We start from the raw sequence: 16,162 nt of genomic DNA, 5'->3' as shown, positions 1-16,162 counted from the left end.
CGACAACAGTAAATAATTATAGATTCAAATATATGCTGAGAGATATGTCATAATATGTATATCGCGCGATAAAAGAATATCAAATAGGTATAATTATTGTTGACAATTTTGGTTTTTGTATTTTTAATTCAAATTGGATTTAAATTATATTTGTTTTGTTCTTTATTAAATTAATTAAAGAAAATATTGAATAACTTAAATTGGATTTGAATTGTATTTATTTTTCATACAAATTTATAAAAATATATACAGGTTCAAAACATTTATTTATTTTTTTTTTTATTTGATTCAAACCTACACTAATTGAAGAACGTCCCTATAAAATATCAAGTGAAAATCTCAACAATTTTTAGATATATAGCCTATTTATTGCGTCAGCATCGTGTGGCGGCTTTGGTGCTTCTCAAATTTTAAACCAGGCCACTGTGGGTCTAATAGGATAGAAGCATTTTCGATGCCCTTTTCGAAAATGCATGCCACAATGTGACAGACCCCGCCATTTTCCCACAGTGGGACCTAACCTATTTTCCCATTATATAGAATTTAAGTCAGACCACTGTGGTCTAAAAATATGATAGAGCATCAGAAAAATTTGGCCTAGAAGCATTTTCGATGCCCTTTTCGAAAATACATACTATAATGTGACAGACCCCGCCGCTTTCCCACAGTGGGATCTAACCTATTTTCCCTTTATGTGGAATTTAAGTCAGGCCAATGTAGGACTTAAAAATATCATAGAGTATCGAGAAAAATTTAGCCTAGAAATATTTTCGATGTCCTTTTCGAAAATGCATACCACAATGTGACAGACCCCGCCATTTTCCCACAGTGCGACCTAACCTATTTTCTATTAATATGGAATTTAATTCAGGCCACTGTGTGTCAAAAAATAGGATAGGGCTTCGGGAAAAATTTGGGCTAGAAGCATTTTCGATGCCCTTTTCGAAAATGCATACCACAATGTGACAGACCTCTAACCTATTTTCTCTTTATATGGAATTTAAGTCAGGCCACTGTATGTCAAAAAAATAGAATAGGGCTTCGGGAAACCTAAGCTATGTTCTCTATATATGGAATTTAAGTCAGGCCACTGTGGGTCAAAAAAATAGAATAGGGCTTCGGGAAAAATTTGACCTAGAAGCATTTTCGATATCCTTTTCGAAAATGCATACCACATTGTGACAAACAAAAAAAGTTCCCCAATACCCAATGTGCCTACTAAGCATCGCACTATATCGCCAGTCCATATAAACATCGGCCACAAATAGAAGAAGTTATGGTAGGTAAATTAAATTTTGTACAAAAGCTTATTATTAATGACAAAAGTGAAAAAAATTGGATAGGTCGGACCAAAATTTGATATAGCTATATATGGTATAGCTCCCGTAAAAAGGGTCCTACAATTTTCACTCTTTTGGTTGTCAATACACAACCAAATTCGATGAAAATTGGCAGATTACATCTACTTAGGTTTATAAACCAAGTCGCACAAAAATTAGGTAGATCCCATATAATAGGTAATGAAATGTTCTCTCTTTTGGCAAATAAAGTAATCCTTCTTATAATTTAGAACTTTTATTTTATGGATGTTCAAGGATATAACAGGGTCGGATTGTAATATAAAATACTAAATAAAATCCTTATTAGAAGGAGAACCTAGAAGATGATTTTTTTAGCCATGTCAGATTTTTGCAAAGCCATGTCAGATTTGGTTGGTAACTATTTTAGAGAAGAAAGCTAGATTATCTATTTCATACATTTCAAAGTGTTTATGTCTTCTGCCAATCATCAATGGACATCTACAGAGTATATGTTCAATTGTTTTTAGCTCTTCTTTGTCCTCACATAGAGGACAGTAATCTAATCCTTCAGATCTAATCTTTCAGTGACCTGCTATGATCCCCTCAATGATTTTGATCTCTCTCTTATATGTGCCAACAGCGTAGAAGTTCTTTGGCGAAAGAATTCAGGTCAGATTGCTTTTGAGATTCTGCAACCAGGTTTTCTCGACCATATGAAGATTGGACTTTGACAGAGGTAAGGCAAAATGTTGAGGATACTAGCGTGACCATAGTTCAGCGATTTCCAGGCATCCGTTTCTCGGAGCCTCTGGGCACATCTGGCCGTCTTGAATTTAATCAGAATGTCCAGTGGTTGGAGATTCAAATTCGCATTCAAGGCTGCATGTGGTTTACTTCTTAGCGCTCCGGTATTCAGGATCGAATCCGATCGCTGTACTGAATTTAATTTTGTCAACAGTATATTTTTGCTGACCCCCAGCCACCATACAAGAATGGGGAGAACGACCGTAACATACATCCAGTATATGATATCTGGTCTTAGTCCCCAGCTCTTTCCTATGGAGTTCTTGCGAGAGTAGGGAGCTATCAGTCCTTTCTTAGAGCATTTCTCAAAATTCCTATTCCACGTTAATTTGCGGTCAAGGATCGTACCAAGTTATTTTGTTTCTTCAGAAAACGCGGAAACTAGGAATCTTACGTTTCCTAGTGAGAGCACCAATTCTGTCTTATTGTGGTTTACACCAAGGCATAGGTTACAACCTTTATTTTAAGATGATGAAATTTCAACAGTATCTCATTTATCGCCAGAAGCCACTGAAGGGGAGATAGTACTCCCCCCACCCCCTGTGGTGTGCCTCTGTTGACAGATTTCCTCACGGAACTCTCTTTAAAGGATGAGTTAATAATTCTGCTTTCCAGCATTCCATCAATCCAGTCCGTTAGAAGTGAGGGGATACCTGAGATGGCTTCTAGCTTCACAATGTTGAAGGCTCCCTCAATATCGATGAACGCTGCCAAGGTATAGCCAGAGACCTCCATATTCTTCTCAATGTGTCCAACCACCTCATGTACGGCCGTATCCATTGATTTGCCTATGATGTATGCATGCTGGCATGATTACTATGTTCTGAATCCGTCGTTCTCCTTTCTATTTGACCCTCAATTATTTCTTTAATGGTATGCATAACTTATTCGATTCTTAACTTCTAACTATTCCTTGAATATGCCATAGAGAAAAAATGTACTCATTTTTCGAAAATAAGTCGAAAAAACAGTTTCAGATTTGAACCCATGTATAGCCAAAACTATTTTTCGTATCAACAACAAATTTCATATTTTTTCTAATTGGAGTGTTTTCTATAAATGCACATTAATAAATTTGTCCTCCGAAATAGATGGTTTTGTCCATTTTGGGTCGAGGTTTTTGGGAGTCGTCCTTCCAAAAATTATTGTAACATATTGCACAGTTTTTTGTGTAATCTCATATAAAGAACCTTTGATTTTTAGTATTTTTCCAACCGAATTAATTGGATTCTGATTCGATAGCAAGTGTCTCTACTAAAAATGATCAACATTGGTCCATATAACAAATCTCCATAGCAAAAAATGATTAAAATATGTCCATTCTTGAATAAAATATTATATTTACATGAAAGGCTATATGTAGTGTTTTTTATACCCTTCACCACACTGTGGTACAGGGTATTATGTCTTTGTGCATATGTTTGTAACAGGCAAAAGGAAACGAGATAGACACATGGTTCCTTTTGAGAATATGCATAGAATTACTTTCTAAATCGATTTATGCATGTCCGTCCGTCTGTCTGTCTGTGCATGTTAAATTGTAAGTACAGGTCGCATTCATGATCCGAATTGGATGAAATTTGGCATAGGTCACTTATTGGGCCCAAGGACGAACCCTATTGAAATTGGGAAAAATCGGTTCAGATTTGGATATATCTCCCATATATATATTTAAGCGATTTAATGTAAACGGTCCATATATATATCTTTCGATTTGCACGAAATTTGGTACAGCCTAATCATTAAGGTCTAGAATTATGTCTGCCAAGTTTCGTGAAAATCGGTCCAGATTTAGATATAGCTCCCATATATAGTTTCGTCCGATTTCATGTAAATGGTGCACCAAAGTTCCTATATATCCATCGATTTGCACGAAATTTGGCATAACGTACTGAATTAAGCCTAGAGTGATGTCTGCCAAGATTGACATCAAATTTTGCACAACGTACAAAATTGTGCATAGATTCGAATTACATCAAACTCCTCATGTAGTCAGATTTCAAATTTTGCACAACGTACAAAATTGAGCATAGAAGTACAGACATAGCCCAACGGATGACCTATTTATATTTGTTTGAAGTCGATTTACATACTTTATGGATAGATCTAGGTAGATTCACATTTAGATAAATATCACATATTTTATTTTATCCAATTTCATGTTAATAGTCCTGTTTAATATACCCATAGTGGTGAAGGCTATCATATAGTCGGCCCCGTCCGACTTTACTACTTTCCTTACTGGTTTTAATCTTCATTTTATTTTATACGAATAATCAATTAATACTCCTATTCAAAATAGATGCATGTTTTTTGTTGGGGGTATTTAAAATAAGGTCAACAAGTTTTTAAAGTAGTATTTATGTACTAAACCAACTGATTAAATGGCATAGATTAGTATGTGCCAATCATACAAAGATGTTAATACATTAAAACCTTGCTAATTAATTTATGCTATTAAGAAAAATCAACCCGAATTTTTCGAAATATGCTAATAAACAATTGTGAATGGTCATTATATTAAGTTGCATAGATTGAATGATAACTGTTATTCCCCATCGTTGATTTTTTTCTTTTGCCTATATAGAGGAAAAGGAAATAGAGACCATCGAACGTCTAGTTGAGGTATGAGACGTCGACTATTTAATAAATATAAGGGGCTCCTAAACTTGTATCTTAGAAATATGCAAAAAAAGTGAGTTTTTTATACTCTTTCGATTCGAGCTTAATGATCTATGTTTTGCAATGAAAAGGAAAGCTAGGAGAAGAATCTACGTATCCACCATTATGCGACGCGATTCGTCGTTGATTAACTTTCAATCCTTCTCTTCTTTTATTTAATACAAGCATACCCCCGCTACTTTATTAAGTTGTGGGCTATGCCATGGTTGACCTCACATCCTCACAAAAATCAAATTCTATGGACCCGAATTTTAACATTGTTAAGTACCTTGTAGCACCCAAAAGAATGAATTCCCAAAATGACATCCATATCCCAATCTTCTTACACTCCAACAGTAAACTTATTTCAAAATTTCAGAACTCCAGCTCTATCGGTTTACCCAAATCAAAATTGTACCAAATATAGTACGATTTAGTACCATTCGTACACATAAGTAAACGATTTCCAAAACTACGTACATATCCCAATCCTACACTTCCGACTGTAATATATTTTAAATTTTCAGGGTTCCACCTCCATACGCTTCTCCAAATTCAAATTTTACCAAATTTAGTACAGTTTAGTACTTTTCGTATACATGAGTACACGTTTTTAAAACCACATCCTTATATCGGCCTACTTCTCAACCTTCATTCGAATTGCAAATTTCAAGTTTTTAGCTCTATCCCTTCGCATGCTACGAACTTGAACTAAATTAAGTACATCTTTATACTTTTCGGATACATACATTTCGAATATTCAAAAAAACCCATCGCTACATCTATTCTACATTATATCAGTGACCCTCATTTTAAATATTATTTCAGGCTCTACCGGTTCGATGAATACAAATAGTACCACATTTAATACTACAGGCCATTTTTTTTCTAAGCAACTTTGGTGAAGGAACCATAGGCCTATAACGATTTACGAGTCTCCCACTTTTTTTAAAAAATTATTTTTTCCCATAACATCATTTATATTATCTTTTTTATGTATGTTTGAGGTCGAAAAATTCATTTTTGATCTTTTTTACCTATGACCACCGTCAGAGAGCGTTTCATACATATTTTAAATATTTTTCGTTTATTTTCTAAAACAAATTAAAATTTTTTTCGGTAAAATTGATTAACAAAATTCGAATTTTGAATAAAAATGATGTTATAGGGGAAAAAATCAGGGTGTGGAAAAATTCGATCGCGAATGAATTAAAATACATTCTTTTCGCTTTGTGCTCATTTTACGATGAATTTATGGCGATAAATTCTTTACCAAACGAGCATTCGCCAAAGAATGTTCGCACCCAAAAAAGATCGTTCGTTTCGTTTGGTGGTTGAACTTCTTTCTGACATTCTTTCACGAATGAAAACAAACATTCGCGAATTCTCGCGAATACTTAAAACAGCAGCAACAACAATAACAACAAACGTTCGTGAACTCAATAGTGGTTGGACATGTGTTTTTTTATTCCACACACTTTCTGCTACACACACATTCTTTCGTTGTTTGTGTGTGTTTACTTTTTTATGATATTTTGATTTGTTGCTGTTGTTTTTAACAGAGCTCGCAAACATTTGTTTCTTGAGTTTTTCAGAAGAATGTTCTTCAGCAACAAATGCTCCCGAAAGAACGAATCGATGACGCTTGCAGCGAAATTTTATCGTTCGTGATTTTTTCGTACAATGCGAACATTACTCGCAAGAGATTGTAAATGCTTGTTCATTCTTTGTAACTTTATCATTCGCTATAAATTGAAAACATTCGAATTCTCACCGTGAGCATTCGTGAGAAGGAGTGTCTTTTAATCATTCTTCGCACCCTGGAAAAAATCATTTTTTTTTTAAATGGGAGATTTGAAAATCGAGATAGACCTATGGTTCCTTCACCAAATCATCCTAGGGGCTGGGTTTAATCGAATTTTTCGGCTCTATATGAATTGGTCCGCCCATATATGTATATATATATACACATATATATGGTATGGGACTGTTTTTGGAAACTAAAAATCTCGGTAAATCTTTGCCATGCATACCTGTGTGGTAATCATATAATATAAGATTTAAAAACTAATGTGTTTGCAACAACAACTGAAGCTTTGTAAACTAAAAAAAAAAACAAGTCAACAATTACGATGAAAGCCTATAGCAATTAATTACTAAGAAATACATTTTATTTCAAACAACACACATAAATTCCACATGAGTCATTCATTCAGCGACAAGCCAGCCAAACCCAGTTGTAAAATTACATTGGAAATAAAAGAAAAAAAATTATATTTATCAGTTATTTTTCTTTAACATTTATTGAAAAAATAATCATATTACGTATAACCAACTACCCAGCCTACTCCTCCTTTGAAAAAAATGTTACAAGAACAACTTCCACGTTATATGATAAATTATGTATGTATTTGCAAAAACCAAAAAAAATAATTATTTAATACATTATATACATATGTATATGTATATAAACAGTTTATATATTAAATTACATTGACATTGGTTAGTTGGACTTTAATAAATATCGTATCAAAGGTAATAAAATATGTGATTACTTCAAACGGGGTGGATATTCCAATTGAAACCCTTCAATTACATCTGATTTATCATTAAGATATATTTCAAATACATCTGGTCTAAAACTCCACGGCGTATATATAATTTAATAAAAAATATCGATACGAAAGGAGACATAAGGGATGATAGATACCAAGCAACGGCTCTGATTGGCTTTAACGTGGCGAAGCCCATGGTTATCTTGGTCCCTCTTTTATCTCAATTGTGGACACTGACCTCCCCGCGGTGTCACCTGGGGTAACTATTTTGATCATCTATTGAAATAGTGAGCTGATATGTCCTGCTAGTTCACCCATAAGAACTACAAAAATGGTTTGAGGCGTCGGGTTAGTTGCCCACACTCGGAAAACCCTTCTTACTATGAAAAAGCAACGAAAAAGAAAACCATACCCCCTAATGTTGACGACCTCCGCAAACGATCTGCGAATCTGCACTTGGAATGTGCGCACGTTGTACAGAACATCGCAGTTTTCGACTTGGCGGATGTAATCAAGAAGTACGAAGCCTATATTATTGCCTTACACGAAATGCGATAGATAGGAACTGGCGTAAGTAAATCAGATGATTACGCCCTGTATTATAGCAGCCATGAGACAAGACGTGAATTTGGCTGCGGACTTATGGTTAATAGGATAATAAAATAACACGTCTCAAGAGTCACTCCAGTTGATGAGCGAATTGCTGTAATCCGTGTAAAAGCGAAGTTCTTCTACATCAGTCTTATTTGACCAAAGACATGTTTTACGAGCGCCTAGAAACAACATATGAGCGCTGCACTGGTCATGACATTAAAATTCTTCAGGTGATTTAAATGCAACAATTGAAAGGGAAAATATATTTTGCCCCGCCGTCGGAAAATTCAGCCTCCATGAAGAGGCTGATTGACTTCGCTGCAGCAAAAAAACATGGTAGTTAGCAGCACCAGATTTAAACATCTCAATATACCCCAGGCCACCTGGATTTTTCCTGATCAAGCAAGGAGAAATCAAATTGATCATGTTGTGATAGACGGAAGGCATTCGTCCAGATACAAGGAGCGAATATCGATTCGGACCATTACCTTGTGGCAGCCAAGATTCGCACCCGTCTTAAAATAGCAGCAAAGGTGCGATCTAATGTAACATGGAAACTCGACGTCGAAAAGCTGCAAACACAACAGGTAGCAGAGGCCTTCGATCAGGAGTGTCGTAATACTACTGATGTGAAAAATGCAGCGTATAGAATTATTAGGAGAAAAGGAGAGAGGAAAAACGTGTTCTCAGAAAAAAAAGAAAAAACAAGAAAAACGTGAGAGTCAGAAAATCGACATGTACAGAATGAATTCCAAAAATTTTACAAACAAGTAAAACACCAAACCGAAGGCTTTGGTGTTTTACTCCTGTAGAGATGAAGAAGGAAATCTGGTGACAGAAACAGACAGCGTGCTGAGGATCCCTGTGCATCTCCTGTGTCCGGTGCACAAAAAATGAGACAAGATGATATTTGCCAACAGTAGAGGAATAAGTCTCTTTCCATTCAATATAAAGTGCTATCCAATGTGCAGTGTGAACGACTGAAGCTAATGGTCAATGGACCATACCAATGGCAAATCCACAATATACCTGGCAAATCCATAATTGACCAGATTTCCACTCTGCGTCAGATCCTGAAAAAAAAACAAGAAAAACACATCGACACATTCCACCTATTCGTCGACTATAAAGCCGCATTTGACAGCCCTAAACGTTCAGAGGTGTTTAAAGCCATGTCTGTGTTTGGCATTCCTGCAAAATTAACACGGCTATGCAGGATAACTTTAACTGGTCAGGCAATGTCAGTAGCTAATGTAGGAAAGGACCTCTCGGGGCCCTTCAATACCGAATGAGGATTTAGACAAGGTGACAGTTTGTCGTGTGACCTGTTCAACATCCTTTCAGTTACCAGGCAAATTAAAGGTCAATGTTTAATTTAATAGAAATACAAATGTAGGATAGGGCGAAAAATTTCCCCGGTGCTAATTCTATAATACAAAAATTAAAAGAAAAAAGGAAAGGTATTATCATGGCATATTAAAAAATGAGTCATTCATTTGGCGTTTTGTAGCTGCATGCCAAACCTACTAGCATGTTTACATTGGTAGAGAAACAATTGTTTATCTTTTTTCGCAAATATTACCGTCATTCTTAAAGAAAACAACAAACACTACTTTTTTGTATTTTTGATGGTTAGCATAACAACATGTCGTACCTCCCACCCACTATTGCACAATAAGATGTTACGAGAACGAATACCAGTCGCAAACTACTTCCCCGTTAATGAAAAAATTATGTACGATAGTTGCAAAAAAATATATATCAAATAGTTTACATATAAACATTTTCACTACACACCCCCACCACAACACATCAATGACAATTATGATGATGACGAATAATCAAGCAATGCAACAACAACGACAGCATTCGATGGAAATACAATTTCATTTCATTATGGTTAACATTGGTTTGTTGTGTATTTTGAGATGATAACATGGTGTGGGTATGAGGGGTTGCCATTATGAAATGATTGAAAATTGCTGATATTGAAAACTCCAATAAGAGATAATATTAAAATACGGAGCAAGTGGGGGAGAAATACCCCCGCTTGCAATAGAAATGTTTTGTTGATGCTCAAAATTTTTAATAAAACCTTTTATGGTAAAACCGAAACTAAAACTCTATTTTAACCTATTATTAAACCAGGGATAAAAATATTAACATTTCGACTATGGGGAGCAGAACTGAATTCAATCGATTATTATGTAGAACGGACAATCAGCGGGTCTTGGGGAAGAGTCTTGGAGGAAATGACCGAGTGCCTATAGTCCCAAGATCGGCGAGCCGAAATTTGGGCCCCAAAATGTTGGGACATTATTTCACGGTTGGCAGTCAGGGTGCCGACTGTATTCAATGAAGCTTTGTTAATATCTGGGCGACTCAAAAAGTTTTTTCAGAGAGATGAGAAGCTTACAAGGAAGTGTGAGAAGGTAAGTATGAGATATTATAGATGGCTATAGAGATCGGACAGAAGATATATTATGTGCCAAGGTTGCACTTTCCCAACCACTTTAGATGTCTAATGATGCTGTAGATTAGAGCAGGTTCCGTTGCTGAGAAGAAACTAAGACTCGGTGGGAAGTAAGCACTCACTTGTCTTTGCCGTCTGTTGGCCAGGATTGGGCAGCGACACAGGAGATGCTCAATTGTGCCAAAGTTCATAGGCTCTTTCGTCGAAGAACGCCTCAAAATTCCGATAAAGATGACATATGGGTGGTTTGATTGAACCATCAATTGTTAGATCTGTAGATTGAGATCCTCGTCTAGCTAATTCGTATGCTCTTTCAGAGTCGGCCAAATAGATCTTGACACATTGCACCTAGGTTCGTTGTGCCAAAGTTCATAGGCTCTTTCGTCGAAGAACGCCTCAAAGTTCCGATAAAGATGACATATGGGTGGTTTAATTGAGCCATCAATTGCTACATCTCTAGATTGAGATCCTCGTCTAGCTAATTCGTTTGCTCTTTCATTAACCATGATGTCACGGTGTCCTGCTTCCCAACACACCCGATAGCTGTAAGTAAATTCCAGCAGCAAGCACTAAGCATGCTACAAAAAAATCTGCATCACTGCAAGTCTGCATCTGATGAGCTGCTCATTTTCCTTTCTTCCCCCAACATCGACATTGCATTCATCCAGGGACCTGGTTTGACTGAATTGAGTTGCAATAAATTTACGTTTTCCAACACATCCAATGGGGAAAAGGTTAGAACCAGTATAGTAGCTAAAAAATTACAAAATTTTATGCTTCCTTCAAATTTCCGCCTTGACGACGACAGCGAAACTTGATAGGAAACCGATTAGCCTATCTTATTTTGCCTACTCGAAATGAAAAATTGGGAAAATTCAACCATCTTAAAATAAAGGTTGTATCCTATTTCGTGTGACCTAGGACAAAGGATATACATATAATAGTTATAGTATACCGAGAAAGTGGATCTATATCGACAATATTTTTAGGAGATTGCACCGAAAATATATAATATCTTTGGTAGTGAGATTTGTTACCCAAAATTAGTGTAAAATTTAAATCACAAAAAAAAACAATTTTCAAAAAAAAAACGAGGGGAACTGATGAGATCCGAAACTATAGCCTTCCCTTGCCTTACCCCACGGCGGAAAATGACATACATTCCCCTCTAATAAATATTTGTTTTTTTTTTATGAAAACAACAAATTGGGATCTAGCCTGACAATTTTGCCAAAACAAAAACTGAAATCTTCAAAAACTTCATGGCAACTCTCTAAACAATTTATAATATTTTAATTGGGCACCATGAGCAGAGTATTAAGGAGATAATAGAGGGAATTTCTAACAAAAATTTGCACCGAATGTAGTGAATGGGAAAATAATTTGTGATGCCGCAGCACTTCGTCACTTCAAAGAATGTCGCTGTACAACAACAACACTTTTTAACATAAAACATGTTAATTATAGCAAGTACAAAACCAGCAGCAACAACAACAACAACAAGCATACAACACATTAAAACTCATCATCGTTTTATCGTCAATTCAATTTAAAGAAAAAAATGAAAATGTACGATAAAACTCAATATTGCATGATTCGTTGGATTTGTAAATAGCTGTTGCTGAATATATATGTATTTTTATATACATTTACATATGTATGTTTTTTGTGGTTACAACTGTCTGTGCTCTTTGTTGTTTTGCATTTTGTTTATTTATTTCTACTCTAACCACTTTTCATAGGGGCGTAGCTTAAAGTTTATCACACAAATATCTGAATGTCGCGTTCTATCCATCTATACATCCATTGTCGCACGTTTGCCAATCCCTTTGTCTGTCAGCGTGCTTCTTTGGATTTCTATACTTGCACACATCAGAGTTAACCGCAATTTAGAAATTTGTTTTGTGTACGATATAACCTCCATTATTGATGAAGAGGATATATTGTGTTTGTCATTCGGGTTGTGACTCCTTGAAAAAAATTAAGACCTTGTGTTATGGAGGTACTAGAAGAAATGAATCGATATGCCCCACCCACATCGGAATTGATCTTTGATTTTTGCACAATTACTCGTATTGCGATGTGCAATGTTTACATCAAAGTGGATACTCCCTTTGGCACAAGGTTTTAAAATTTGGATCCTTTTGAAAGATCATAATTACAGAAGAAGTGTATCGATATTGATTTAGGTTTGGTAACATTTATTCCGATATGAAAAGTTTGGATAAGAGTGAATAATTTCCATAGCATTCATCGTGGTTTATGGAACAAAATTATGACAATGTGCAAATTTTGACAAAAGTCGGATAATTTCTTTGAATGTACGGATTTCATTTTGAAGAGGTTGATGTCCTGATTACAAAGAAATGACATCTTTTTGAGAAAGTTTGTTAGTTCTGGTTGACAGTACCACGCTGTCGTAATAGCATTCGCTTCATTCGGAGATCAGTGTTCGAACTAGTACAACGGGAAAAGAATAAAGACCAGAAAAAGTATAGATTGGATTTTTGAGAGGTTTGAGGTTAAGTTTAGGTTAGGTTAGGAAGGTTAGGTTTGGGGATATGCAGGCACTTATGTGGCTGCAGCACTCTGAGACCGTCAGGTCCGTTGTGATCATCCATGAGAAGAAAATAGATAAGAAGAGATCTATAGGGGAGAGAAGATTGGGAAAATAAAGAGAAATGAGAAGCTTACAAGAAGATATAAGGAGGTAAGTTTGGAATAATGTCGATGGCTATAGATATCGCACAGAAGATATATTAGATGTCAAGGTTGCACTTTCCCAACCACTTTAGGTTTCTAATTATGCTGTAGATTATAGCAGGTTCCGTTCTTGAGAAGACTCTAAGACTCGGTGGAAAGTGAGCACCCCCTATTCTGTGCCGCCTGTAAGCCAGGGCTGGACAGTGACACAGCCCTGGCTTCTCGTCAACGCAGAGTCTACTGTAATCAGTAGCATCATTGTCCCATTTACTGGTGGGACCATGTAATGATTCCTGTCATTACTCTAATTTCAGCTTTGCTAAGGTTCAACAGTGAGTGTGTCCTTTTGGTAGACAGAGTCGGCCAAATGGATCTTGACACATTGCGTAGGCTCTTTCGTCAAAGAACGCCTCATAGTTCCGGTAAAGATGACATGGGTTGTTGCTGTAGCAGCCCTATTGCTTTTACACAATGGGCTGAGGTGACAGACGTAGGTCGAGTAAGACTCGGGTCGTTTCGGATCGTAGACCCCTCTGTGTGGAAACGTGGCATATGATTGAGCCATCAACTGCTAGATCTGTAGATTTAGATTCCAACACAACCGATAGCTGCTCAGAATTGATGTAACAAGATTTTATGGCTTTAAGAGTCGCTTGTCTATCCACGAAGATAGTCATCGGTTCAACGATCTCTGCATCCAGACTTTTTATCAATTCCGCTGCCGTCCAATTCGCGAAGATATCAGCTTGGAAAGTACTACAGTTGCAATCCAACTTGTAGGTTAACTCAAGGCCTAGCCTTTCACAGTAGACGCCTGCCCTTGTACCTTCTTCCATCTTGGATCCGTCTGTATACAACTCAGACCGTCTAGAGGAGGGTTACTTCGGTTCCAGTCGCCACTACTAGGAATAACGACATCTACATCGTCAAATCTCAGGACTGGTGATATATATAGTCGCTTAGTTTTACACGTTGGTCCAATGTCATACCTGGCTCGTCGTTCAAGAGGCGGCTCTTTGTACCTTTTCTAATTTGCTGGATGTCGACTTGTGACGCAGACAGTTCCACAACACAAGAGAGCCATAGGATAGGATGGGCCTTACCACGGTGTTATACAACCAGTGTATGGTCGATGGTTTTAGCCCCCAGCTTTTCCCAATGGAGTTCTTGCGCCCATAACTGCAATCAGCCCTCTCTTCTTCATTTATAATGATATTCTGTTTCAAAGTCGGTATTGGTCCATAGCAGAAAACGTTTAATCCCCGTCGAACGCAAGTCAAATACAAAAGGTTTTAAAAAGGTGATTCTGTGGTGTAACCGCTATGGAGTGATTCCAATCCATAGAAAAAAATTATTTTATTTAAAAATGAAACTTTGAACCATAATTATATGTGAAGCATAGGTACCTAAATATATCTCTTCGAGTTACGATTTTTTAATTTTCTTGAAATTATTAATATGTTAATTTTTTGAGGAAGTCCATGCATCACGAAATATGGGAATTGATCGGTGAACGAATTATTCTGAAAGATTTTCTAGTGAAAAAGGGGTATACGAAATTCGACCAAAGCGAATTTAACACATTTTTTACTGGGCTTTTGCTTTGTGTGTCATCCTCAAATAGCTGGTGACGACCAGTAAATATCAACAACACGACAAACAACCCTATTTTGCAGCAACACATTTTATTTTTATGTTCAACAAATTTGGGTTTACGTCTGGGTTCCTCTTCTGTGTGTTTTGTTGTTGTGTTTCTAAGAAGTTGTAATTTGTGTGTGTGTGTGTGTGTGTGTTGTCTATGTTTTGGTTTTCTGTTGACTTACCTAAACTTTGGAGAATCCTTGAGACATTCCTCAAACTCGATGGTAGGTCTCATGTTTAGCCAGTTTTTGTGTTTGTTGGTTGTATGGTGTTGTTGTTATTGTTGTTTTTCCCCTTATAACTTCACATGCAGACACATTCGCATAAATGCAAAGCAAAATTAATCACACACACAGACTCAGACACTAGCGCGTAACAAAAAGTAAATCTTCAAAAATAAAAAATGGTTTAACCCGTTTTATTGTTGTTGTTGTTTTTGTCTTTGGTGCATCCGTGTCAGTAGTAAGTAATATGTACATATGAATACCGCTGGATCCACTGACTGACTGACGGATACAGCTTTTTCAACTAAACTAATTTTTTCAAGATTCCTTTACAGCATTTATAACACATAAAAAACAACAACAATGGCAGCAGCAACAACGGCAATAAGAATACAAATCACTGTTTCAGCTGTTGCGCTTCGGGATCCTGTTGTGTACTCTCCCAACAATTGTATCGTTGTGTATTTCGTTGTTTCAACGAAGCGTATCCTCTTTTATCCCGTTTTCCTTTATTTTTTTTGTTTCACATTAATCGAATGCACACACACCCGTCTTCTTGACTTCACTTTACGTTATAATCTTGATTAATCACGTATTTGCTTGTTGAATTTAGATCACTATCTACTTTTTATTGGCTTTCTTTCTCTTTTTTGCAAATTGTTGCGTTTTGCAAGGTTTCGTTGTTTCCAGACTTTCGGTTTTCTATGAAATTTTATATTTATTTATTTTGCAGAAAGTAGAAAAAACTGCCAACAATAAGCGAACTACTAATAAAAACTAAACATCGTCAACGTACCCACTTTCCCCCATAGATAACAACTACCAGCTACCGAATACTTTTTGCAAATACCATTTTTCTGATTGACGTCTCTTTGGCAGGGTTGTATTTTGGCGGTTGGGTTATGGCATGTTTACACCATACAAAATATATGCTTAGAATGTTGGTAGATATATACAGGACAGATTTTAAATAGAAAAATAGTTCTCAAGGTATTGTTTACAACTAGACACATTTTTCCTGGTGTAAGTCTACACTTTTTGAAATATAGACTTAAAAAGTACCGTTGGAATCAATTTCTTTCCATTTGTTTTAAAATGAACAATGAAAATATGAATATCATTTTGAAGCGGTCGAAGCCCTGATTTTGAAGAAGTCCATGCTGAACGAGAAATGGTAGTCATTTAAAAGATGATCGTATCGGGTTT

General features: G+C 36.3%; 1 protein-coding gene across 2 annotated transcripts in view; it reads right to left on the bottom strand.

Moving 5' to 3' along the window:
- Positions 1-14,988, bottom strand: part of LOC133326794 (arf-GAP with coiled-coil, ANK repeat and PH domain-containing protein 2) — a 32,342-nt gene extending 17,354 nt beyond the window's left edge. Inside the window, exon 1 of one of the 2 annotated variants that reach the window (XM_061535401.1) lies at positions 14,915-14,988. In XM_061535401.1, the coding sequence (XP_061391385.1) occupies positions 14,915-14,967 (53 nt within the window). In that variant the 5' untranslated portion in view covers positions 14,968-14,988. The remainder of the gene's footprint in view (positions 1-14,914) is intronic. The other variant, XM_061535402.1, reaches the window with a different exon arrangement.
- Positions 14,989-16,162: the final 1,174 nt, after the last annotated feature.

Source organism: Musca vetustissima, unplaced genomic scaffold, assembly GCF_032173495.1.
Source record: "Musca vetustissima isolate MV318-11 ecotype Yass unplaced genomic scaffold, APGP_CSIRO_Mvet_v1 utg17496, whole genome shotgun sequence".
NCBI classification, from domain to species: Eukaryota; Metazoa; Arthropoda; class Insecta; order Diptera; family Muscidae; genus Musca; species Musca vetustissima.
The sequence above is the reverse complement of the archived record's forward strand: the minus strand, read 5'-3'. Positions and strand labels throughout refer to the sequence as shown.